Genomic DNA, 24,393 nt, shown 5'->3' with positions numbered 1-24,393 from the left:
ACACAAAGCAACAAAAGGGGATGGGGGTGGGGGGGTTGTGATGTGGTCTTTTTGCTTGGTCCTAACATGCTGCTCTGGGAAATGAGAAGATATTACCAGCCATCAGTTTTCTTACTGGGAGGATGATCCCATAACCCTACCTCAGGGCAGGAAACAAAATGTAATTTGGAGATTCCTCCAAAACCAGTAGTTAACAAAAGCTAACCCAAACAGTTCCAAGAACAAAGGGCTATTGTGCCTCCCAATCCATGGACTTAGTGGATGGGCTTTCTAGTCAGGGCTCTCACTCCATGGGACTATGAGTTTCACTAGAGGCAGAGCTTCTAATCCATTTGCTTCCGATATGAGAACTTCATCGATTTTTACTTTCCAGCTCATGGTCTACTTCCAGCTTTGCCATTTCTGCTATTCAGAAGCGTGTGGTTCAGGTCTGTGCTTTGTCAGTCACATGGTTCAGTCCCCTCTGGAGCCATTCCAAGCCTAAACTGGGGTGCAACAATGAATCCCCAGGTAGCCTGGAGTAGCACAAAGTGCTCCTGGGAACAGGCGCAAACATGCAGCATTCCCCTGATCTGAGCAAGGTGATCACTCTGTTCAGACACAAGGCAGGTTAAATGATCACTTCCAGGGGCTGTTAAGTCCTCCCACTGGTTTCCTTCTTGCTTGGAGAAAAGCAAGGGCCAAGAGTGGAAGACTACCTCTGACATGCAGCCTTACAGAAAGAGGTTCTATGAGAAGAGGAAACAGACTTTTGTTTTTATGCTGTTGGCTTTCTTCAGCTTAACTCTCCCTTGGAGCTGCCATTAACACCTTAGAAAAGGAAGTGCAAAGCCACAGCAGCCTTCTCAAAAGCCAGATTCATGCTTAGACATGGTGGGTCAGGACAACTATCTCAGAAGAGAAATTTGAAGTGTAGGGAGGTCTGCTTGTGGAAGTTTGGGTCAGCTGCCAGCCAGAGGCAGTAGGGAACACAAGGACCGCTGGGTGCTTTGAACAGAACAAGTATTCCTTTCTGCTACTGATATAATCTAAGACTGGCTGGCAGCAGGACCTTGTACCTTAAAGTCAACAGCTCCCTTAAAGGCATAACAAAGATGTCAGCAAAGACAAACACCGAGTTTTTTCTATTAGGAAGCACCCTGTAAGATCTCACAAATACCTTCCTCTGCTGGCAGAGAAGAAAGAGGGAAATTAAGACTCCCATACAGTATTCTTGACACTGCCTTACCTATGACAGAAACAGTGCAGACTGAGAAGATTAATATAGTGCTCTAATCTGGTAGATAGATCAGTAGCTGAAAGCCTCAGCTAGGTAAAGCGTTAAATATGACCTTTATAAGCAAAGCTGATCTTGCAGGAAGTTGCACGCTCAAAAAAAAGTAACTCCAGTGAAAAAGAGGCACTCAAGATGCTCGAGATCTGGAGCTAATACATACCAGGAAGGGATTCCTTTTCTTGGGAGAAGGGAGGAGTCGAGAAGGAAAAAGGGGAAAAAGCTTACTAAAAATGTTAACAGCAGACATTATATCTAATTTCTTTGCATTCCTTCCCCCCTCCTTTTCCTCCCATTTTTAAAAAACAGGAGCAAACTTGCAAGTTAAGGATTCTGATCAATGCAACATGTTAGGAAAAGAGAGCAGGAGGTCAAGAGGAAATGATTAATCCTGTGCAGAAGACTGGCAGGATGGGTCCTGGAATGGCTTACCAGAACAATGCCCCCACTAATAAGCAGGTCAAAAGACCCTTACAGTGAACAGAAGCCCCAGTTACACTGTATATTAATATTCTTCCCTTAACCCAAAGTTACATTTGCTCACTAAAGCCAGATTCAAAAAACAAGTGTTGAATTAGAAGACAGGTGAAAAGTTGTGGTGCCAGACACAAACAGCACATCTGAAAGATCACAATTTAACAGCTCTGAAAGTGTCAAGAGCTCCATTCTAAGACGGTATTTGCAGAAGGCTTCAGTAAACTGAGGAACAAGGGAAGAACCCACTACTACAGATTTCAGTTCTAACACTGACTTTGTGTTCAGCTCATGCAGTGGAGCCAACGCCTCTTCTAGATAAAGACTGCTCTTCTGTTAGCAGCATAGTTTAACGTGCTGAACAAAAAAAGAGCAAGCGAATTCACTGCAGGCAATACTTTGGACTTGAAGGCACATGTGGTTCACAGTTTACTGCAAGAGATAGCTGTTCAGTACTGTGGTTTCACAGTGTTAAACAGAAGCAATGCCATCCTGAGAGATTCTCAGCTTCAGGCAATTACCCCGACCCCACACCATTTCTTCCCTCTAGTTTCGTCCGCATTACAAGTCTCCGGGGCTGCACTGTGGAAGCAGTCAGGGAAAGTCAGTTCTACTTCCAAAAAAGATTATGAATTTATAAAAAGCATTTTATCAATTCCATGATGCAACCTGTAATATGACATTACAGATTTACGTTTGCAAATATGCAGCAACAACTGCTTTAAAGCTGACTCAGGCAAACTCTCCTGTTAGAGAGCCGTCACCCCATCTGCATCCCCCCAGTTTAGTCAGCTCCCTCGTGCAAGCGTTAGCACTTTGCAGTGCCATCAGAGAACTGATCTGGCTGAAGACTATGCTGAACTTGTCCATAATCTATAAAGAATGAAGTTGCTCTCAAGTCAGCTTGGTTCCCCAATACGGCTCGTTGTACCAATGGTGGGGAAGTGATAGGCATACTACTACAGGTGTAAAAGCTGATGCAAAAGCAAGTGGTAGAAGCAGTCAGCTGGAGAGCAAGAGGGGTCAGCCTGCCCCTCCTCCCTGCAGCAGCATGCACTTCGCTCGCTGGGGCCACTGCAGAACCACAGCCTGAAGGAGCAAAGTGGTGGGGAGGGAACGCCCTCCGGCAGCATTGCGATTGCCTTTGTATCAGCAAACAGCCTCCATTTTGAGGAGCTGGAGGTGTTCAGGGCAGCCTGGAGCGGCCAAACATCAGCTTCCAATGACCAGGAATTTAAAAAAAAAAAAAAAGGCAGATTTGTATTAGCACATTCCAACACAAGGTATTGTTAATGCCTGCAGCGTTCCCCCCCGTCCATCCCATGCTGCTTCTGTGTATAGTGAGTATTTATCCTTCAGGTCCACCTCGCCAGCAACCTGGGCATTGAGCACCTCCTCCCACCCCACGCCGGAGGAAGAGGGAGAGGGCTGCACACAGAGCTATGGCCCAAGTGCAGGATTTTGGCAGCAAGACCAATCCTCACAGCACGCCAAGTCAGAAACTCGAAGTCTCTCAACTTTTACTAAATTGCAAGTTATGGGCCCTTGATTTCTTTTTAATATATTGATCTGCACTCCCCTCCCCCACCCCTCATTTTTCTGCAGGGGAAAGGCACAGACTGTAAAACAGTACACAGGTTTTAAAACAGGGACGTCTTTGGCATTAGGAAGTCATTTCAGCCAGGAAAATCCACACCTCAAGGGCAGTCTGAAGACAAAGCTAGTTTATTTACAAGCGTGTTTGGACTCGGGGGGCTCCACAGCTCTTTGCGTTAAGACAAAATCCAGCTAGCGTACATGTCAGTTTATGCCAGCACTTAAAATCCCATCAGTATAGGCACAGTTTAGCAGGCACAGCCTACTCTAGTTTGTGACCTCTTTCAGGTCTGCTGAGAATCAACAGATGTCAGGCCACTAATTTTTATTAAATCAGTGAACAAAACTGAAATTTACCCCTTCAAGTCTGGAAGACAGAGAGTCAGTTACTGAATTCACTTTTTGCAAGTCCATTTCCCTATTCAATCCAAAGGAAACACATTTTAAAAGCATTCCTTACGTTTTAGGCCAGGCCTAAGCTACCCATTCTACAACATATTCTGCAACATGTATCGGGAAAGAGAGACTGCCCTTTTAACACATCCTAGACACACGCTTCAGAATCTTTGTTCCCCAACACAAGCCAAAGCAGCCTCAGAGCGGGGTTAGAGTATACATCTCTGCACAGAATCACAAGCCAATCTTCAGCAACACGTGGTTTAATGAAAACTAAGGCTCTTGCAAGCTGACCAGGTTAATTTCTGCACCTTGTGCGTGAATATGTAGGACAACCCTGTGTGGCTGGTTCAACATGCCAAATGTAAGGATGTTAAAAAGCCAAATAATTGTTATCTGAAGCTCAGTGCACGTGCCCAGTTCAGTGCAAACATCCATTTTGCTCTGCCTCCCCACACAAAAGCCAGGAAAGTGGATTCCAAAGTTCAAGCACTGTTACTACAGAGGAAATGCTGAAATGAAACCCAGAGTCACACTCTAGCAGGGCTTCCACAAAATTTAACAGACACCTCTCACATCAGTAACATGCAAACTATTTAGGCTGCATCTCCTAAGCCTACATATTTATTTTGTCCTTATGATGCTGAAATAACACAATGAACAACAGAATAGAGCCCACGCACCTATTCACTGCGATATAAGTATATTAAAAATGAAATGGCTAATAAGCTCTTGAACAGATAAAGGTAGCAGTAACTATTAAAACATGGGTTAACATGAGCTCTTACAAGAGCTATTTCTTCTGCTGCTAATTTTTTCTCCTCTGTTCCCTACAGTTCATTATAATACACATTATCCAGGGTGGGGGGTGGTGAAGGGACTGCTAACCAAAAGCTAGCACCTCCAGCCACACACACACAGGTTGCGATGCAAATGCATGAGAACATGCTGATGTTTTAAGACAGTCTCCTCCTATTTTGTGCGTAACAAGATACTGTCACAAGGGCAAAACCATTTCAACTATAGCTAAATTTCATGAACAGGATCAGGTTGCATTGCTCCCCCCAAGCTGTTAAACCTTTAAAAAACAGAACCACCACCCCACAAGTTTACAACCCCATTCTTGACTGGCATAGATTGTCATTGTTCCAGCCTTCATCCTGCATTTTAAAAAACATCAGAAAATCCCCCCCCCAAAATAGGAACTACACTGTCCTTTATCTGCCCCGCATAATTACTCTTTCCTTGACAGTCACCATCTTTTGCACCACAATCCCCACAAAACACCAAGCACTGCTCAGACCCAGAATCAGTTTTTAATGCCGTCCCTTTTAATGTGAATACAAAAGCCCAGTCTGCTGTCAGTCCAAGCATTTTTATGGAGTTGCAAACCTCCAAATTCCACCCAGAGCAACACTATCCTCTTTGAAAGGTTTCCCAATGGCTGTCTCAAAGCAAGAGCCCATAAAAGAGTTTATTTCATCAAACTCGAAGTTGTACAAGGGGAAACACTCCTGTGAACACCACCATATTTAACTCGTTAGCCTGTTCAAATGTTTTGGATTTTGACCATTTCAGGGAGGGAGGGAAAAGAAGGCATTTACCAGCCCTAGCCATGATTGATTTAAAAAGTTTAGGGAAACAGGCAGAAGCAAGTGCAGTGCTTCCTTTCAAATTTGAAAAGAAACATATCTTGTTGTTGGCCCTCCGGTCACATTCTGTGCTGTTTTTCCTTAGGACCATCTAAACAAGACAGATGTAGCCAGTATCCAGGCAGCAGCTGAAGCCTGAGCACTAGAAATGCACTCTGGGGTGGGGGATGGAAGGGAAAAGAGGGAGAAGAGGAGGAGGAAGCCATTTGGCTATAAAAAGGATCTTTCTTTCCTGTTGAAATGCAATGGTAAAGTGTGTCAAAATGGCTTAAGGGTGGGGAGGTCAAACATGTTTTGAGATGTTAAAAACTCTTAAGCTTTGTCAAAGAGACTGAAAAAAATCTTAAGGTAGTGTTTTGTTCTTCCATTTAAAATACTTAACCATCATAATAGCTGCAAGCAATTTTGAAATTTCCATTATCTGTTCACTTTTATCACAAATTAGCCAGAACTATTCAGTTAAAACATTTTATCTTAATAAATCTTGCCACTACAAAAACACTTCTGAAAATTAGTTTTCCAGTAATTTTCAGATGCACTGTATTTGCCAATTCTTCCTCCCTCCAGCAAGTCTCCATTTTAAAAATCAGTCACTACTGCTCATACAGTACGACTGACTCCACAGTAATAAGGATGCTGGAAAATAGACACTAAGCAGCAGTTTTATTAGTGATGGTGCATCAGCACAATGCAACTTTAACCTGTGCCATCAAAACTAAACACGACGTGGGGGGGGTGGGGGGTGGTGGTGGTGATTGAACAAAAGCATTTTAGAAACCACTGGGACTGTCATATTACTTGCCATTTAAATCCAAGAATGGTATTTCAGAGCTCTTCTATACCTTACCATTGTACACAGCTAGACAACTAATGGTGCTTACAAAAAGCCAAGATGCAAGCGAAGGCTTAGTAAAGCTTATGTAGTATCTTTCATCCTTTCTTATTTCCTCACTCCAAAATCCGCAAAAAAAAGGAAGCATATAGCTTGCACAGTAAAACCTTATTTACTATGGCTACAGTATGTCATTAAGCAACACCAGCTTATTTGCCAGCTTGTACTGCTGTAACACAAAAGTCTAAGTCCTCTGTTGGTTTTTTTTAACTCAATATAAAGAATTTAGTAATATTAAGAGCCACTGGAGCAAAAACTCCCACCCCACCACCATCCCACCCAAGGAGGGAAACCAGGCTCATCCGTGCTCTCTTTAGCAAGCCACTCAGGTTCTGCTCTATGAAGTTGAACAGCTCCCCACAAGAGACTCCAAACCATCATCCCAGAAGTTAGACTCCAAAGTTCATTCACAGAAAACTGGATTTACACCTGCCTCATCTTTGAGAGGTGCATACAATGGGGATATACAAGAGAGCAAAGCCGCTTCTCCACCATGACCTCCCAGCCCCACGCTTGAAGGGGCTGGGATAGAGGGTGTAGGGAAGAGCCTACCTTTAGTAAAGGGGTTTGAGCTGCAACTTCTGAACAGATGATGGAAACCTGGACCCTCTACCTCCATCATGGAGCTTAAGTTACACATCTAGAAATTAATTTGCTGCTAATATAGAAGTCAGGATGTTGTTAGCATCCTGACAATCCCACTCAACCACTGAAGTCCTCTCATGTTCCCTAAGCACCTTGTCTCTGTCTCAAGTTTCTTTATTCCACTAAAACTTGCTGCTTGGGGTAGGGATCATGCTAAATGGTATTACAGCCCTTTTGTGATATGGATGTTGCTGCTTTGCACCAGAATTATTCTAAAGGAAAAATCCTCTGAGGGAGAAGTGTCAGGTCCAACTTCTCTCACACAGGCAGGTTTTAAGGAGGAAGCCTTCCCAGAACCCTTGGATTGGCTTGTTAGAGTAAGAGCCAGCATCGGGGGTGTTCTTCAAGGCTGGTTTCGTATTTGGCAAGTTGGACTGGGCTAAAGAAGTCACCCTTCTCTATGCATTGTCAGGAGTAAGGTTCACCACACAACCAGACGAATGGCCAGTGCAACACTGGGTGCTTATAGGAAAAGACAAGGCTGCTTACAGCAAGAAAAGGCATTTGGATAGAAGCATAACTGCCCTCTCAACTGGGAAGTATTCCCCAAATTAAGGGTTAATTATTACAACCCCACACAATATAGGAAATACTGAAACTGCAGTATTTTAAACAATTCCTCAAGCCAGCTTCACCAAAACTGCCATCAGAAACATGGTCAGAATCTAACATAACCTTCTTTCCCCAACTCCATAGAATTCAGGATCTGATCAGCATTGTTTATTCGAATTTGGTCAAAACTCAGATCAGTAGGAAATATTATATCAATCCCTTTTTAGGGCATAAAGGCTGAATCCCCTTGTGCCGGATACTACTTTCAGATGCTGGCATTGTCTGCTAATCTAGCAAGGACAGAAGCCCAACTTAGCCTAGTATATTTTTACAGGAGGTAATACAGAGAGATGGGTCAGAAAGTTGATTGTCACTGAACCAAGCAGTACCCTCTCTTCCTTTTGTTCCAGGGTAGAATCAGTAAATTGTTACAGTTGCCATACAAAATTGCAAGTCGTTTCACCACACCATCACCTGATTATTCAGAAAAACACCACAAGAAACTAGAAAAAGTATTCTTAAAAAAGCCAGAACAACAAATAGCCAAGAGGTGGCAGTGTTTCTATCTGGTAAACAAGAAACATACTGATGTTTATAGCATTCTAGTAGGCTAGGAAGTCCAGTGGCATCCTGCAAGAGACACAGGTTTTAAAATGCTCCTTTCTCCCTTTCAGCTGCAGCCCAGTTAAACGGAATAGCCTCTTCAGGTGCTACATCCAGCTGTTATTTAAAGCAACTGCTTTAAGTAGTAGTAGTAGTATACTACTACAAACATCCAGATTAATAGTAATTGGATGCTTCTAGACAAGAAGGCAGCAATATTTTAGTGGTTTAGTAGGCTCCAACAAAGGTAAGCATTATAAGAGATGGTCTGTACAGTTTTTTTTTAACCTGACAAAGAAGTCTCAGCTTTAAAATAAAGATTTTAGGTTTTTTTCAATTTGACTTATGATTTACAAAACAGGAAGAGTAACTGTATAAACCAGTACTTAAATTTCACTTGGCATTTAAGCTAGCCTAAGGAAATCCCAAGACTGCCTCACCTCTGAATTTTTAACATGGTTATTGAACACTGGAAGATGAAGTTTCAGTTCACATGTTCAGTGCAAAGGTCACAAGCTCTGCAAGACCATGATCAGAAACATTCCAGGGCAGTGTTGCTTAATTCATGGCAACAGCTTTATTTAACAAAAGCACTCAAGGAATGGTTTCCCTCCGTAACTCCATATGGGATCAAACATGAAACGAGTCAGTCAGCTTACTCCAAGAAGTGGCTTCTTTGACCACATGAGAGCTGGGTGTTTTGAGAATTTGTTTTGGCTGGTTTTGTTTTGTTTGTTTAAACTTTAATTTATAAAGATCTTTCATTCTGAAAACATTTCTACCTAGTCGTAGCAGAAAAAGAGCCATGGCATACGTATTTGGCAGGAATGTCTCCCCTGCTTAGATAAAAACAAGATACATGAAATGGGGAAAAAACAACCCACATACCACGATGTTCTGACTCTCACTGATTTAGGCAGTATCTTTCAACAACAGCCATTTGTTCCTAGTGAACTGCTGGCAGCAGTCTGCCTGGGTCAGACAGGGGTGTCTGAAGAGTAGTTTCCTTTCTTAGATCACAAGTATAGTAATCGGTATCTTTTCACATCATGCTGCTCAAAAACGTGCTGCTTCATTAGAATATGTGCATACAAGAAAAAGTTCCTAGATTCACAGCTGAGGATGTCACCTTGAATTATTTCCCTCTACTCCTCTCCTTAGAGGAACAGACTATATAGCTGTCCGTCAAAGTATCTCTGCCACAGAAGCCAAATGGAAAACTGCCAATCTATTTCCAAAATGAGAATCCCCTAATACAGGTGGCAACTATGTCTTTACACATACCTTCAGAAAACTCATCCCAGCAAGCTTTGTAGTAAAACTAAGCCACAACTTAGAATGACATGATTGTTCTCAAAAACAAGGAATAAACCAAACTGTCAGTCACCCAAGAACAGACAACTGGAAAAAGGTTATAAGAATATATTTGTTATCATGAGTAGTTCAGCAGATGGCCATCCCAAGGTAAGCCATATCCAAATGCACTTGAATTCTGCAAGGAGAACACTGTTCTTTCATATGCTGACAAATACCTCGAAGAGTAAACAAGATTGACAGCATACCACTTCAGTAAGTCTCTCATCTGCTGAAAGCATATTTGGTTAGCACACAGTGATCTCAGCTGGGAGGTATCACTGTTCTATTTTTTATTTTGGTGTTTGTTTTAACAAGCAACATTTCCTCTTTCCAATCTATCCCCTAGCTTATGAGAAGTGTTTCCTTTTTGTGTCCTCCTTGGATGGCATTAAGATGAATTTAAACCTCAAACAATAAAGACTGATGGAAATACAGTCTTCTCCTCCAGCCAAAATATTGTTTCATGCATTATATGGTGTTTTCAGTTGAGACTAGGGTTTTTTTTCTGTTGCTCATTAGAAAACTAATGTTTAAGAACAAGACAGGACATCAAGGCTTCCACATTAGAATTTTAGATATAAATTTAAATGGCAGGACACCTTGTGGACCAGTTAACATAGAACTATACACTATACCACTTCCCATATTTTTTCTGAAATAGCTGTATTGAACATCGGTGAAGACAAAACAGCAGTTCTGACAGAATACTGGTTCAATACATTACTCCTTGATTGATCAACTGTCAAGACTTATCTTTCATTTAGGAAAAAATAAGTCGGTCTTACTATGCTAGCCAAACCCTCATAAATAGTATTTTAAAATGTTTATATAGGTATACTGACAATATATAATGAAGACAAATGAACAGCAACAGAAAAGGCATTCATTGAAAGCATCCAAATTATTTAATTCCTTTTCAAAGTTTGGGTGGTTAGATTCAAGGTGGAGCTGGGGAAGGACAGGAGGTCAACAGGTTTGGATAAGAGAAGAGGAACTTCAGTACATGTTCTTCCTTCTTCCCTACAGAGTCTTCAGCTGCAGGGTTTTGCTGCCTCCATTGTCCAACGATTTCAGCCAGCTTGGCACTGGCTTTCATCTTCTTACATGTGAGCCAGTTCACCCTGCTACTTCTTGCTAAACAATGCGTGAACGGATCAGATACAGAACACTGACTGTCTGAAAGAGGCTGAAGCAGAAGGGACATGCAGATTTAGATGACAAGGGATACCTGTGCCAAGGCTAGCATGGCAACTAGCCGGGTTGTGTAAGCCACCTTGCTTTGCCTGTGTATCAAACACTATGTCACTTCCCCTGCAATGAATGCAGCTTTCTGTGCCTGGACCCTGCTTGGGAGTCCACGCAGCTGAGGGGTTTCATCACCTTGAGCTCCTTAGCAGCCCTGTTCTTTGCTGAACGGTGTAGGCTGGCATTAAGAATAGGTTTCAGAAGCAACAGCATACAGAATGAAAATGCTAACCTTCGGTTGTATTTACAAGGATGTTACTTGAAAGGCATGACTTCTGTGAGAAGCTGGTTGCCAGATGAGCCAGCTGAGCTAAGTCCTCCAAATGAAGTTTTTTGTGGCTAGATGAGCAAATCAGAAACCAATCAAAATAAAGCTAGTGAATAGTTTAACACCCTAAATTATTTCTAGAACCATACAAATTGTGGTCCTTCCTGTAGAAAAATAAGATTCAATTGCTTGCAGCATCTAATGATTGACATGAAAATGAAACCATGAATTGAAAGAAAGGTTCAAGGTGATTTTTCTGTTCCAGTTTGTAAAAGCAAGCTTCATGTTAACACCTGCACTTTTACATTGAGAGTAGAAATGGGAGAACCTTAATTTAGAGAGTTTTTTGTCATTGTTGCCCAGAGACCAAGATAGGAACACTAGTAAAAACTGGCAGTAATCACATACTAGAATTCACTTCACTGACTCAGAGGCATAGGAAGAATAATGGAAGAACTGACAAGGTGTTCAGGTGAAAGAAGGCCTTTGGATTTAATCCAAGCCAGAGTGTATAGTAATGCCACTACAAGCTTAAGTGGCCAAAGAACCAACTACTCCAGTCTTTGCAAAGACATGCTGACCATACTTATATCCAGCCAATGCCGAAGGCTCATGCAAGGGGAAGTGAATGTACATGCCATGTTAATTTTAATTGCAGTGCTTCAGAATTTCCAGCCGAATTTCTCTAGCAGTTCTCCAGGAGGCCATTTTCCTAGATAATACTTTTTAATTGTAACTAGCAGCATCACATGCAATCAAAGCATACAATTAATTGCTCCCTGAAAATATTATTTCAAGAGTAAGCCACTGTGAACAGAAGCCCCACCACCACCACCCCTTCAGGCTCACATGACACTGCCTTAGAGGATTTCCACTTGGGTTTGGTACCAAAGTTAGGCTGGCTTGACACAGCTGCTACTGTTTAGAGAGTAACAGTTCAGAGGTGCTTCCCAAGTTACTTTTTGATAAGATGCAAAGATGGGACAACACCACCTTTGCCAGAAAGGCAATATCATGAAGATAAAATCATGCTCATTTTGACAAGTCAATCATCTAAAACTTAGGCCATCAAGTACATCAGATTTGCATGCATATGTATGCAGCCTGTCATTGTGAAGAGTACCTCTCCAGAGCAGCTAGACGTTTGGAGCAGACAGCCCTCCAGCAGCACACCAGCTCAAGACCCTCCAAGGCTTGCTTCCACTCACACCAGCCTGCTTAGACTGCCCACTAACGTCCATGCTAACCACCATACAGGGTAACTCAAGTAAAGGCGCCATGCTTCAGCAACAGAAAGCTCAAGGCTCGTACACTGGTTCTCTCTGCTCTAGTAGTAACAGGTTCAGAGTCCTTGAAAAAAAATAAGTAATGCTAGAAAAGAGAGTGTGCTACCACGGAATGGTACTGTCGGTTAAAATATATGTTGTCTAGAATGGAGAAAGCAGACAATATTTTCACTCCAAGGAAGGGCAATGCTGTTACCTTTTGGGACACTGTCACAGCCACCATTTATAACCCCAATCTAATTCCTAATTCTCATTTTATCAGTAATCATCTTATCTTACATATTGGGGGGGGGGGGGGAACAGGCGCGGGGTGAGTATTACATCCACCCCCTCACAATTGTGTTAAGCACAAGAGGGGACAAACAAGAAGAGTTATTACATCTTTCCCCTATTACCATTTTATTAAGTACAAGAGCATCACTGGGAAGAATGGGACCTCAGTGTTTATAATTCTTTTGTGCTTCACCCTCTTTAATTCTCTAATGTTTTGTTATTAGTTTGATGGTTGTTTCTTTCAGGGTAGAATCCACTCCAGACCACTGTCTAACATTTCCAGTTCCAAATTTTGTTTTTACTTCTTCACAAACTGGCCCTCTTCCCAAAATATTTGCCCATCCATTTAAAAGCCTTTACCAGAAGCTGACACCAAATGCATTGTGTTGGGACACCATTGTGATATTACAGCTGCTTCTACAGTAACTTGGAGAGGGAGTTATATTTGCCATTTGTTCAGTCAATTCAATATGACAATTGATAATTTAGTTATCTGCACAATAGTTTCTATGACTTGCAAACACTTCAACGGCAGAGTCACAATTTTAATTTTCCCCTACAAATAACCATTGTTCTCTGGAGGGAGATGGTTCTCACAACTTTAGCTGGCTTGCTTATCAGTCATCAATTAAAGAAAATCTGGTTTCCAATTTGCTCATCTAGTCAAAAAAACCTGTGTTTAGGACACACTCAGCCAGCTCGTTTGGCAACCAGTTTCTTACAGAGAAGTCATGCCTTTCTCAAGTAACATCCTTGTATGGATCAAGTATTCTTGAAATTTGAGTGACTTTGTCTAGCAGGCTGCAGACCCCCTTCACGCTCCAACTTCAATGTATTAAATCTCCAGCGCCTTTGGGCACACCGTATATAGCAGTGGGGGCGGGGTGTGCTGCAGGGGGGTGAAATTTAACTCTTTACCAGCATGGCTTCTAAAGGAAAAAGGCGACTTGGAAGCATGATCATAGAATCGGATTCTTTCCATTCTCTAACAAGATTTTCCTCAAAGTAACAGGCTCGCTCTGCCTTCCATATTCATACACTTAAAAATCTTAGAAATACAGAGCTGACTTTCAAACCACTGACAGACACAGCAACAGCAAGCCCCTAGAAGCTACTTGATCATTATCTCTCACACTCTCAATCACCTGATGTGGTATTACTCAATGTTACAGAAGATCAGGAATAGTAACCTTGTCAGATGACAGGGACCAGTACCGACCAGTTCACTGGCAACTCACAGACCACAGCCCCCACACAAGGCAGCAGCACTCTCTAGTCCCTTGATGCAGGACTAGGTTGGATCGCAAAGCTTAAAAAGGCACCTATAATGCAGACAGCTTTCAAGCTTGCACCAAATCTTGCACCAAAGATTTAAGCTAAGGGATTTTTATATTGTACACCTGACAGCATGAATGGCATGAGCAGCAAGAACCACTGAAGTGAAGGGGGAGGGAAAGGAGAGGATTTGAAGTTCGATAGTGACATTTCCCCCCTAAATAATAGTTTGTCTTTTGTTAACCAAGAGCAGCCGAACAAAAGGCTGTATAAAATTAGCCTTCTAGCATATGCCTGCCACTCTGGACAGCAAGTACCTAAACATGCAAGCAGAACCTGCAAAACCCAAGGCAACATGGGACAAGGGGAAGAGAGCACAACAAGCTCTAACATTTCAGCGGGATACTCGGATGTAGTTTTGATTTCTGGATCTCAGGTCCCTGCCAGCCTTTTAATTCAGCCAAACACAGCATTTGGTATTTCTGTACCTTTACTACACCTTAACTAGGGAAATAAAATATTTCCAGTAGGTAAGTTTATAACAACACTGACTATCCTCAAAATGTATGGGGTGGGCATGTAATACAAGCAAGCAACTAGAAAAGATAAAGTTTCGCAAACTTGACAAAATACCTTTAAATACTTTTTATGCATGGAGACCAACATTAAAGGGAAAGTGATGCAACGCAAGTTTAGCTATTACCTATTACCGTTAGCTCACTAAAGGGCCCTTATTCTACCCCAAAACACTGAGATCCATGGGCAGGCAGTCACTATTTTGACAGTCTTGGAAAGTACTGGTACTGAGAGCAGCCTTAGTCATTACTTGTCTGATCTTAGTAAAATTATACCATAGTAACAAACAGGACCCTGTAAGACATAACTACCAAGGTAAGACGACAACAGCTGCCTTTGGCTGGATTAATCTGTCCATTTCAGAAATAAAGTTTGAGATATTTCACAGTTCCTTGTTCAGTAGGGACCACTTCCACTATAGCACTGAAGACATAGCTCACAGTCCCCTAAATTTTAAAGTATTTATAACTCTGAAAAGTGACTTGCACCCACTGCTAGTGAGACAAGTTTAGAGATTGCCTCAAGTTGCCTACCTACTGGCTGAAAGGTAAGCCATTTCCTCCCCAAGTCTTCACTAGTGCAGAGAAACATAGCACAAGGTATGCAGAATAATAAAACAATAAGCTTCTCATTTAAAGTTTCCAGTTCAAGTCTTAAGTCACTTCACAAATATTTCACCTACATGTGTAGGAAAACTGCTGATCAGACATCATCCTATCCAACAAGCTCACCACCTGAGGTTTTAGAAATGCATGTTATACACTCAAGTGAAATAGCAGGAATGGAGCTCTTATTTCTTACAGCTGAACATGTAACCATGAATTAATTCTTGTGAGGAAGTGTCAGTATTGCATACATATCCAAGAAGCAGCACAGTAGGACAACATAGAACGTGTATTTGTGAGCCTCATCTGTGGCTGAGTTTTACACCAGCTAAAAAAAGCTGGTCAGCATTTTTAGTTCCTCAACTATAGGCTTCATAGTTGAAAAATGTGCTGTTTTGTTGAGGGTTGATAAAGAAGAGGAAAGTAGCAGCTTAGAGTCAAAAGAACTTTAGGAAAGAAGTACTACTCCTGTATTAGCTACATACAAATTTCTCTTCCTTAAGATGGGAGGGGGAAGGGGAAAGAGGGAGAGATAAAATTGTCCAAAATGACACTACATAGTAAAGCTTTTGAAATAAAGTTTAAAACCAGCAGACAGTATTGCTCCAATTCTTTTGCATGTTTTTGTTCTATCCTGTGACTTTCAGAATTTATTTGGATGCACAAGCATAATTTGTTAGGTAAGAGGACCAAACCCATCCCACCCACAGAGCCCTTCCACAAGCACAGCCAGGGAAGGCAGAAAACAACCCGTGGAAGTTGCTGCAGCTAAGCCCATGAGAACAGCTAAAACAAGGACATATGTTTAATATATTTTAGGATCAGGGACATCCATTCATTACATTAGCCAATACTCACATTGCCAAGCAACAGTCCCATTCCCATCCAGTATTTCTACACTTTTAATTAAGACTTGGAATGATAGGGTAACAGCAGCACTAAAAATTATGTACTACATAATTATGAACCATGGTTATATTTTTAACTGCTCTATTGATAGTGGATTACAGCTAAAGACAATAAACCCCTTCTGTGAAATCTTATCTGTGGTAACATTAGTCTTAACATTTGGTGCATTGTTCGTACAGCTTAAGATCTGTGCTCTCAACACATCATGATTCTTTGTCTGATGGAAAGACACCAACAGCTTTGCAGGAAGGAAGGGAGTATGGGAGGAGAACTAGGAAGGGACAGGGTCAAGTCAGTATCGAGAGAGGAATGATACCTTCTTAGCTTTAAAACAGAGGAACTAGGTAGTTTTCCTCTAAGGAAGCATGATATAGCAAGCATGTTCACGTGCTCTGAAGGTTTAGCTGAAAGCAGAAACTCCTACACAAGATGCAAGATTTCATCACTTAAACTGAAGCAAAAATTCAGTCAGACCCTCTCTCCAGCTTACGAGATACACTTCAAGGCATCGGTTTTAGCAAAACCGAAGCTTAAGAAAATTAAGGTCAGTATACAGTAGACTAGTTTCATGCTTATTTCATGGAGATTGCATGCAGATCTCCAGTCCTATCTATCTTCTCAAGAAAGTTGTCTAACCTCACAGGTCTATGCTGCAGCCTGCAAGTTTCTCCTGTATTGATACCCTTGTTTTTTTCAAAGATTTCTCAAAGTAAAAACAATTCATTACAGTTGCTTGAGCAGACAAGGCATTTCAGTTTCTTCCAGTTTTTACTCACTGAAAACTATCTGAAGTCACATTTGATTAGGACAGTAGCATAATGATATCGGATTATTACCCGGGGGGGAAAAAAAGCATACAACTGTGCTGTATTTACCCTAAAATGTTGAGAGTATTTCAACATTAGTCGGGGCAAAGCAGGGGAAGGAAAGGACATCTAGATTCTGTCCAGTATGGTATTAAAGCTAGTTTTAAGCCCGGCAAAGCTTTTATTCTCTTATAAAAAATAAGCAGTTAAATAAAGTACTTTTATGTATAGGGAAGAGCCAGGAGCTGAAAGTATGCTGGGGAAGGGACAACTAAAAGGAAAGTAAGGCACAGTAAATCAAGAGGTAACCTGTTTAGCACCAGATATCTTAACATTATTTGTAAACAAAAAAAAGAAGTGTGAAATTAAGAGATTATTAAAACCCTTCATCATTCTAAAGATGTTAAATCCACATTACACAGACCACATATGAACAAAATAACTTGCTGCCCTGCTTTCTTCACCAGGAAAAAACTGAAAAGACACAGGTGTCAGTAACTGAATCCAAAGTACTGTCTTCAGATTGGGCATCTGCATGCATGTTTGCTATAAAAGAAAAGACACAGAAAGTACGATAAAATGGAGGGTGGATGCATCAGTATAAAGCAGCATATGCAGTTTCTTACATATACTGCAAGTATGGATTTCTCTAGCTCATGTGCACATTCTCCTCTAAAGCTGAAGCTATAGCAGCCACAACAGCAGCAGCAAAATGAAGTACACATACTAAGACCACTGCCTCCAGGATGCACTCCGAAAAAGTTTTAATCATTGTAATCATTGTGTTAGGAGGGAAAAACCCTAACCACTCGTTCGAAAAAGTAATGGCAAGAACCTGCATCACATACTGCATATGTGCATATTCATATAAATAGCCCTTGCACAAGAGACACAGAAAGCCATATTCCCTTTGTGTTAGCCAACTGTTCTGCTGAAACATGTGGGTGGACAGCATTTAAGACCACCGTGGAGTAAAGCTCAGTGTTTGGCAGTGATGGCAAGCCGTGACACAAAAGAGACTATCTAACCTACCCTTCCTTCCTAGCCACACTATTCCTCCTTTTCCCTCATACTAGTTCAGTTTAGGCCAGACTCCTCTGCAATTCAAATAAACTTTGAATAAACAAAGAAAGATTGGCTTTTGCCTTCCCAACCCCCCCAAGGAATAGTCTACTTGCTTTCCTTTCATGCATCATTGTAGTATTTGCAGACACTAGCCACCCTGAAAGCAAGTGTTCAGAGTCCCATTTTCTTTAGTGTTTGCTACTACAGTAACAGTCAATATTCTCTGCTGTCAGTGACTGTATGTACTCATAGCACACAACAGGTTACTGTTCTTTTAGACGAGTAAACAGCTCAACCGAGACTAGTTGCATTGGTTCTAGAGATACTGCTCCAGACATCCCCGTAAAGAGCAGAAGCCTGCACTCCTCTATTGAAAGGATAAGCAACTATGTTGATCTTGCCTTGCAAATGTGTATCTGTAGTCTTGTTTTGAGACTTGGAACACCTAGTAAGTAACCACCCACAATGCTACTCCCCTCCTCACTCCAGGGAGTCTCGAAGTGGGGATGGAAGAAAGGAAAATTACAGGGAACAGAATGTTTCTGGAATGGACAGTGCTTCCTTCCCAGGAAGAAGGGCGGTAAGACCAGAGAGGAACAGAACCAAGAGGTAAGAAGTGAAGCAGTGATGTTGGAAGGACAGGATTATCAGGCTCTATGCAAGGAGGCAAAAAATAAGGTAGCCAGCTGCTTTGGCCCAGAAAAGCCTCAGGAACAGGGTCAGTCAAACGCCTTATTAACTGATCTCAAACAAGGTGAGGAAGATACATCCTGGAGAAGGAGAACTCCACATCTGAAAGAACTCCTAGCAGCTTACAGATTGTGATCTACCTGTGCTCAAACTTACACGCACGACATTATTCTGAGGGAATATCCTGCTCCGTCACCAGCTTTTCCCACTTACACACTGAGCAGAACCAAAGTTTATAACTAATATTAAGGTTTCAAGCTACCATTCCTGCTATGTGTTTTAGGTTTGTTTTTACACTATTAGACAACCGAAGTCCTCAGTGCATCATTTAAGTACTCTCTTGGAAGGCTGCCTTTCTATTATTGTTCCTTTTATGAGGCTGTAAATAGCATTCTTAGAATTAAACAAGCAATAACCCTCCAGCTTTGCAGCCACCCTTTCTCAAAAAAATTGTACACCTTGCCCACATTTTCAGCCGAAGTGAGAAAGATTTACAGTATAAACTGTTCCAAACAGTCAGTCTCCCCCCCCCCCCCCCCCCCAAAGGTCTCCCCTTGAGTGAATAATAAATACTTGCAAATACTCATCAGGCACACCCACATTAAGGAACCACCAAAACTCACTAATCAAGAACAGTAGTAGATCATTAATTTGCAGAATAAAAGCCTTTCTCAACAGGAGCTGGAGGCTTGAAAACGCTCACTTGTTTTAAAACAATTCCTAGGTCTACAGGACACACAAGGACACCCAAAACCAATCCTAAGACACACACAATCTTTTCAAAGCAGTGTCGAAAATAAAAATCAGTTATAAAATTAGTTATGTAAAATAAATTAACGGGGTTTTTTGGGTTTGTTTTTTACAAGCTACTTCTAAAAAAGCTGTACAGCCTACAAAATACCTCGAAGCTCCTGTCCCAGCTACTCTTCACCAAATGGTGGAAAATAAATCTGTTTTAGAAGTTGGATGCTCTACGCTGTGGCCAAAAGCTCTCCATTGTTTCATTTGACACACAGAATTTTGTCATACTGAGAACACAAGAACTAGACAGCTTTTTAGCCCATACTGCAAGTCCAAAGTTATACTCCAGAATGAATGCAGAAACATGGGGGGGGGGTTAGCATATTAAGAACACCGTGTTTCATTTCATTCTGGCATTCAGTATTATATATGTTCTTTGGGAAGCCCACTAGCAGGAAGATACCACAAAAAGGTGCAAGCAGCCCAACTGCCATAAGGTTGCTGGGTTGGGGTTTTTTGGTTGGTTGGGTTTTGGTTTTTTTTCGTTTCGATTTGGATTTTTTTTTTTTTTTTAAACTTCCTGGCCCCTTAAGTACACCCCACCACTCCCAAAACGTCATTTTAATTTTATTTTTTTTTGTTTTCCCACGAAATTCATACTCTTGTTCCCTGACACCAGCAGCTTTAAGAAACAAGAAAAGCTCTTCCAGAGCTTTCTAGAAAATTATTTCAGAGGTACAGCAGTGGGATAGGAGTAAGTGTCCTTGCAAACTGGAGACAAAGGCATCACCACATTTTGCTAGTCTAAACGCCTTCACCTATCAGTTAAGCAAGCATCCCACGAAAAGCATGGGTACTCTCCCTGTTCTCAGGCAGGTTTTTCCCCTGAAGCTGCTTGTTGTGCTGTCCGATTTCATACTGGGAGGAAACCACCTCCAACACTGAAGTTACTGGAAAATTCCAGCAAAATCCCCCGCGTTGACCCCCAGAGCAGAAGGGGGGGACAGCAGACCGCCATTTTCCAGTTTCAGATGGAAATCAAGTTTCAAACTATCACAGCAAGAAACTATGTCCCAATGAAACTCAAGACACCTTCAAGCACATTTTGAAGAAGCCGCAGCCTCTGTGAAACAACGCTTAGGATCATCAGAAACAAAATCTTGCAAGCAAAGCGTTGTAAGCAAAACACACATAAAACGAGTTCTCGTTTTTGCATCCGTAAAGTTCCCGTTTGCACCAACGTTGCCCCGGAGCAGGAGATGCAGCTGCTGTGGCAAGGATGCCCATCTCTGCTAATTTCTGACTGCCTTAAAAAAAAAAAATACAGTCCTTCCCTCGTCACGGCCACCCTCCTTCCCTACGTATTCGGTTTATTTCCTCGGTATCTCACACGCCGAACGCGGCACAAAGCCGACCCCACGAAGCAGCTGAACCTCGCATCAGAAACGGCAGGGGCTTGGGGGGCTTTCCCCGCCCGCGGCCTCGCCGCCCAGGCTACGCGCCCCACATACCGACTCCCTCAGAGACCGCGGCAGCGGCTTCCCGCCGCGCACCGGCGGCCCGAGGCCCCGACGGCCGCCGCCCGCACCGAGCCGCGGGCTCCACGCCTCACCTCCTCCTCCCGGGAGCGAGCGGCCGCCCGGGACCGCCGCCGCCTCGCCGCCCGCCCGTTGGAAGGGCGGCCCTACCCCCCACCCCCCCCGGCGGAGCTGAGCCCACCTCCGGCCCCCGAGCCCCGCGGGGCGGCGGGACCCGGTGGGACGAAGCGCCGCGGCCGGTCGCGCCCGGCCCCTCAGGCCCGCCCGCCGCGAGGGTGCGGGGGCCCTCTGGCGCCGGCGAGGGGCGGGAGCGCGGCCGCCCCCTCCCGCGTTGCGTCGCGCCGCGCACTCGCTCACCTCGTCGTCGTGGTGCTGGCAGTAGCTGGCCCGGTCGGGGAAGACGGAGAGGATGTTGTAGGGCGAGGCGGGGTACGGCGGGCTGAGGGCGAGCGGCGCGGCGGGGCCGGCGGCGGCGGCGGGGCCGGCGGCGGCGGCGAAGCGCTCGATGAAGTGGTCCTTGGTCAGGCGCACGCGCTGGTGCGCCCGCACGCAGTTGTCGCACAGGTGCTCCTGGCAGTCGAGGCAGCGGGAGCTGGCGGCGTTGCCCTCGTCGCAGGAGCTGCAGCGGGGCTCGCCCTGCCGGCTGTGGGGCCGCCGCAGCAGGAGCGCCGCCGAGCCGCCGCCCGAGGAGGAGGAGGAGGACGTCGAGGAGGGCGCGGCCGAGGCGGCGGCGGCGGGCGAGGAGCCGGCGGCGCGGTGCGGCGGCGGCGGGCGTCCGTGGTGGCGGTTGTTGCCGCCGCCGCCGCCCCCCCCCCGCGCCGGAGCCGGCGGCGGGGCCGGCCCCGGCGGCGCGGCCGTTCTTCTGCTCGTCGGCGGCGGCGGCCACGACCACGACGTCCAGCAGGTTGCTGAGGAGGAAGTTGGAGGAGGGCAGCGCGTCCATGCCCGAGGGCTCCGAGATCACCACCTTCTGGTCGCAGATGGGGCAGCGCAGCTTGAGCGCGTCCCCCGCGCCGGGGTGCCGCTGCGCCTCCAGGCACTGGCGGCAGAAGGCGTGCAGGCAGGGCAGGACGTGGAGCCGCCGCGGCGGGCCCCCGCAGGAGGAGCCGCCGCCGCCGCCCCCGGAGGAGCTGGAGGTCTGCGAGGAGGACGAGGAGGTGGAGGAGTTGGAGGAGAGGGGAGCCGGCGAGCCGCACATCTCCTTGCACAGCGGGCAGATCTGGAAGTCGGACTCGGGAAACGAAGCCATTTGCGATGGGCCCGGCTCCCCGATGGGGGGTGAAAACGCGCCTCCCCTCCCTCACAGAACAGAAGCGTGGGCGGAAAAAAAAAAAAAGACGGGGGGTGTCTGTAAAGGCGTGGGGAGAAGAAGGTAGTTCTGCAAGCGGCTTACGAGCAAGCTGGCATCGATCAGTCGTTTTGCCAAGTGGGATCGATTGGCCGGTTTTGCAAATACGGTGTCATCGATCCGGCGTCTGCAGGGAGCTGGATCCTCGCCTCGTACCTCGCCGCTGCCGGGCTTGCTGCTGGCGAGAGGGTATTTTTGGTATCAAGGTGTAGCTGTCCCGCTCTCCCTCGGCAAATGGAGCCTCTCTTCCCTCACATGTACTCAGCCCCCGATCCCCCGTTGCATTAGACAAATTGTATCGATTCCCAGAGCGGTCAATACCTCACACAGTCTTCTCATTTCCCCCTTGGGTCAGCAGTTTGACAACGTGGTTTGGTTACTTGTCTTCCTAAACAGAAAGTGCATGGGCGCCGACCGCCCGATCCCCGCCGCGTCCAGCGGGGACCGGACCTCTGTCCGCCGGGGCTCGGCTCCGGTTCCCACGGCCGCAGGACGGGGTCGGGGCGGCAGTGCAAGTCCCTCCGGCTGGGCGGGGAGGACGCGGGTGAGGGGCTGCAGGGGCTTAACTCAAGTTTCGCGCTTTCTTCTTGGGGCGTGGGGTTTTTTCCTCTTTTCCTTTAAACCTGTGCTTGTCGGGGGGGAAGGGGAAATTTCGTTTCAGTTCCCCCCTCCACTTTTGCAATCCAGAGCAGCTCTAGGAGAGAGAGAGGCACTGAAACACAGTGGCCAGGCAGACTTCTCCGGCTCCAGTCCTCCCCCGCCGACGCCTGCTCCACCACCGCATGACTGGGGGGTGGGGATGGAGGGCGGCGTTGGTGCCCACCCCACCGGCAGAGACTCACGCTGGCGGGACACAGAGGAGAGGGAGGAGATGGGAAGAAGAAAAGGGCTCCGCGGACGGTTAAAAGCAGCGGTCCCCTCTCGCCTCTCAAAAATCCCGGCTCGCCGTCCGCCTTCCTCTAAGCGGGGTCCCCGCGGAGGGCAGCGCCGAGCCCGCAGCGGCCCCGCCACACGCGGTGCCCGGCGGCGGGACCGGGCGCTCAGCGCCGCGGGCTCGGCGCGACTCGCACACGCTGCGGCGGCCGCGGCCGGGCAGAGGAGCAGCGGCAGGTCCCCGCCGGCCGCCCTGAATTATTCATGGGGGGTGTATTATATTCGCTCGCACAAATTGGAGCCGCTGTGCAATGCTATCCGAGCGCGCTACGCTCGCCCCCTCCTCCTCCTCTCCGGTTCTCGCTCGCTCTGAGCCCCTGCAGCGCCTGGGATCACATTTCCTTTGTCATCTCGCCTCTTCGCGTGGTGTTTTATTGAGAAAACAAAAATAATATAAAACCCGAAGAGGGGGAGCGAGGAGGGGATGGGGTGGGGTAGGGGGGTGGCAGCAAAAAACAAAACGCCCGCCTCCCCCGCGATCTGCCGAGCCGGAGCCCACCGGCCCCGGGGGGTGAATTAGCAGGAATTACTCACTGATGCGGCAGCACCGTCCCGGGCGGCGTGGGATCCGGGGAGAGCCATCGCGCCGGGCGCCTTCCCCCGGCCCGGCGGGGTGCGGAGGGGCAGAGCTGGGCGGCCCCGGCCCTCGGGCGGCGGGGGATGGGGGAAAGGGGGGGAAGGGAGCTCAGGGCGCGGGGCAGCGCGGGGCCCGCAGGGCTGGCGGCGGCGCTGGCTCCGGCCCCGCTGCGGCCGCCGGCACTGGGGCGGCGCGGCGTGCGGGAGCCTTTTAAGCTCCGACGGCGCGGGCTGACTTCCGCCCGGCTGCGGGGGGCGGCCGGGGGGCGGCGGCGGCGGGCAGGAAACATTAGCCCTCCTCCTGCCCGACCTGCCCCCATCCGTCCGCATCCAGCCCCGCCGCCCTCGCCCGCGATTTTTTAATATCGCCGTTTTCGGCGCCGCGGGCACCCCCACCACACACACACAGGCCCCCGCCCCTCCAGGTTTGCTTTTACGCGGCTCAGGCGGTCGCCGGCCCCCCTCGCCCTTCTCCGGTTTGAGACGCGAGCGGAGAAGGAGCGGGGCCCGGGGGGCCGCGCTTTGCGAGCACCGGGGCGTTAACGCAGCTCTCTGCGTGCAGTCGCTGGGTGAATGGTTTCCTCACGCCCAGCCTGGAGCGAGCGGCTCCTTCCGCGCCGCTGCGGTCGCCCCGGCTCTGCCGTGCCCGGGAGGGCGAGCCCGAGCCCGAGGGTTGCTGCTGGCCAGGGGCAGGCGCTTCCTCTCCCTTAAACTGACGCGATGAAGTTAGCAAAAAACGAGCGGCGACGACGTTTGCAGTGCTGCGAGACCCAACGGAAACAAACACGCAACAATTACCTCGGTTTAATCGAAGGCCTGG

At 46.3% G+C, this 24,393-nt stretch overlaps 1 protein-coding gene across 1 annotated transcript in view; it reads right to left on the bottom strand.

Moving 5' to 3' along the window:
* The window catches only part of TRIM71 (tripartite motif containing 71), a 61,160-nt gene extending 39,112 nt beyond the window's left edge, over positions 1-22,048 (bottom strand). The window contains 2 exon segments of the mRNA XM_055709401.1: positions 21,074-21,529; positions 21,531-22,048. Of these exon segments, the coding sequence (XP_055565376.1) occupies positions 21,074-21,529; positions 21,531-21,965 (891 nt within the window). The 5' untranslated portion in view covers positions 21,966-22,048.
* Positions 22,049-24,393: the final 2,345 nt, after the last annotated feature.

The sequence above is a fragment of the Falco cherrug genome, chromosome 4, assembly GCF_023634085.1.
Source record: "Falco cherrug isolate bFalChe1 chromosome 4, bFalChe1.pri, whole genome shotgun sequence".
NCBI lineage: Eukaryota > Metazoa > Chordata > Aves > Falconiformes > Falconidae > Falco > Falco cherrug.
This window is presented reverse-complemented; position numbering and strand designations above follow the sequence as displayed.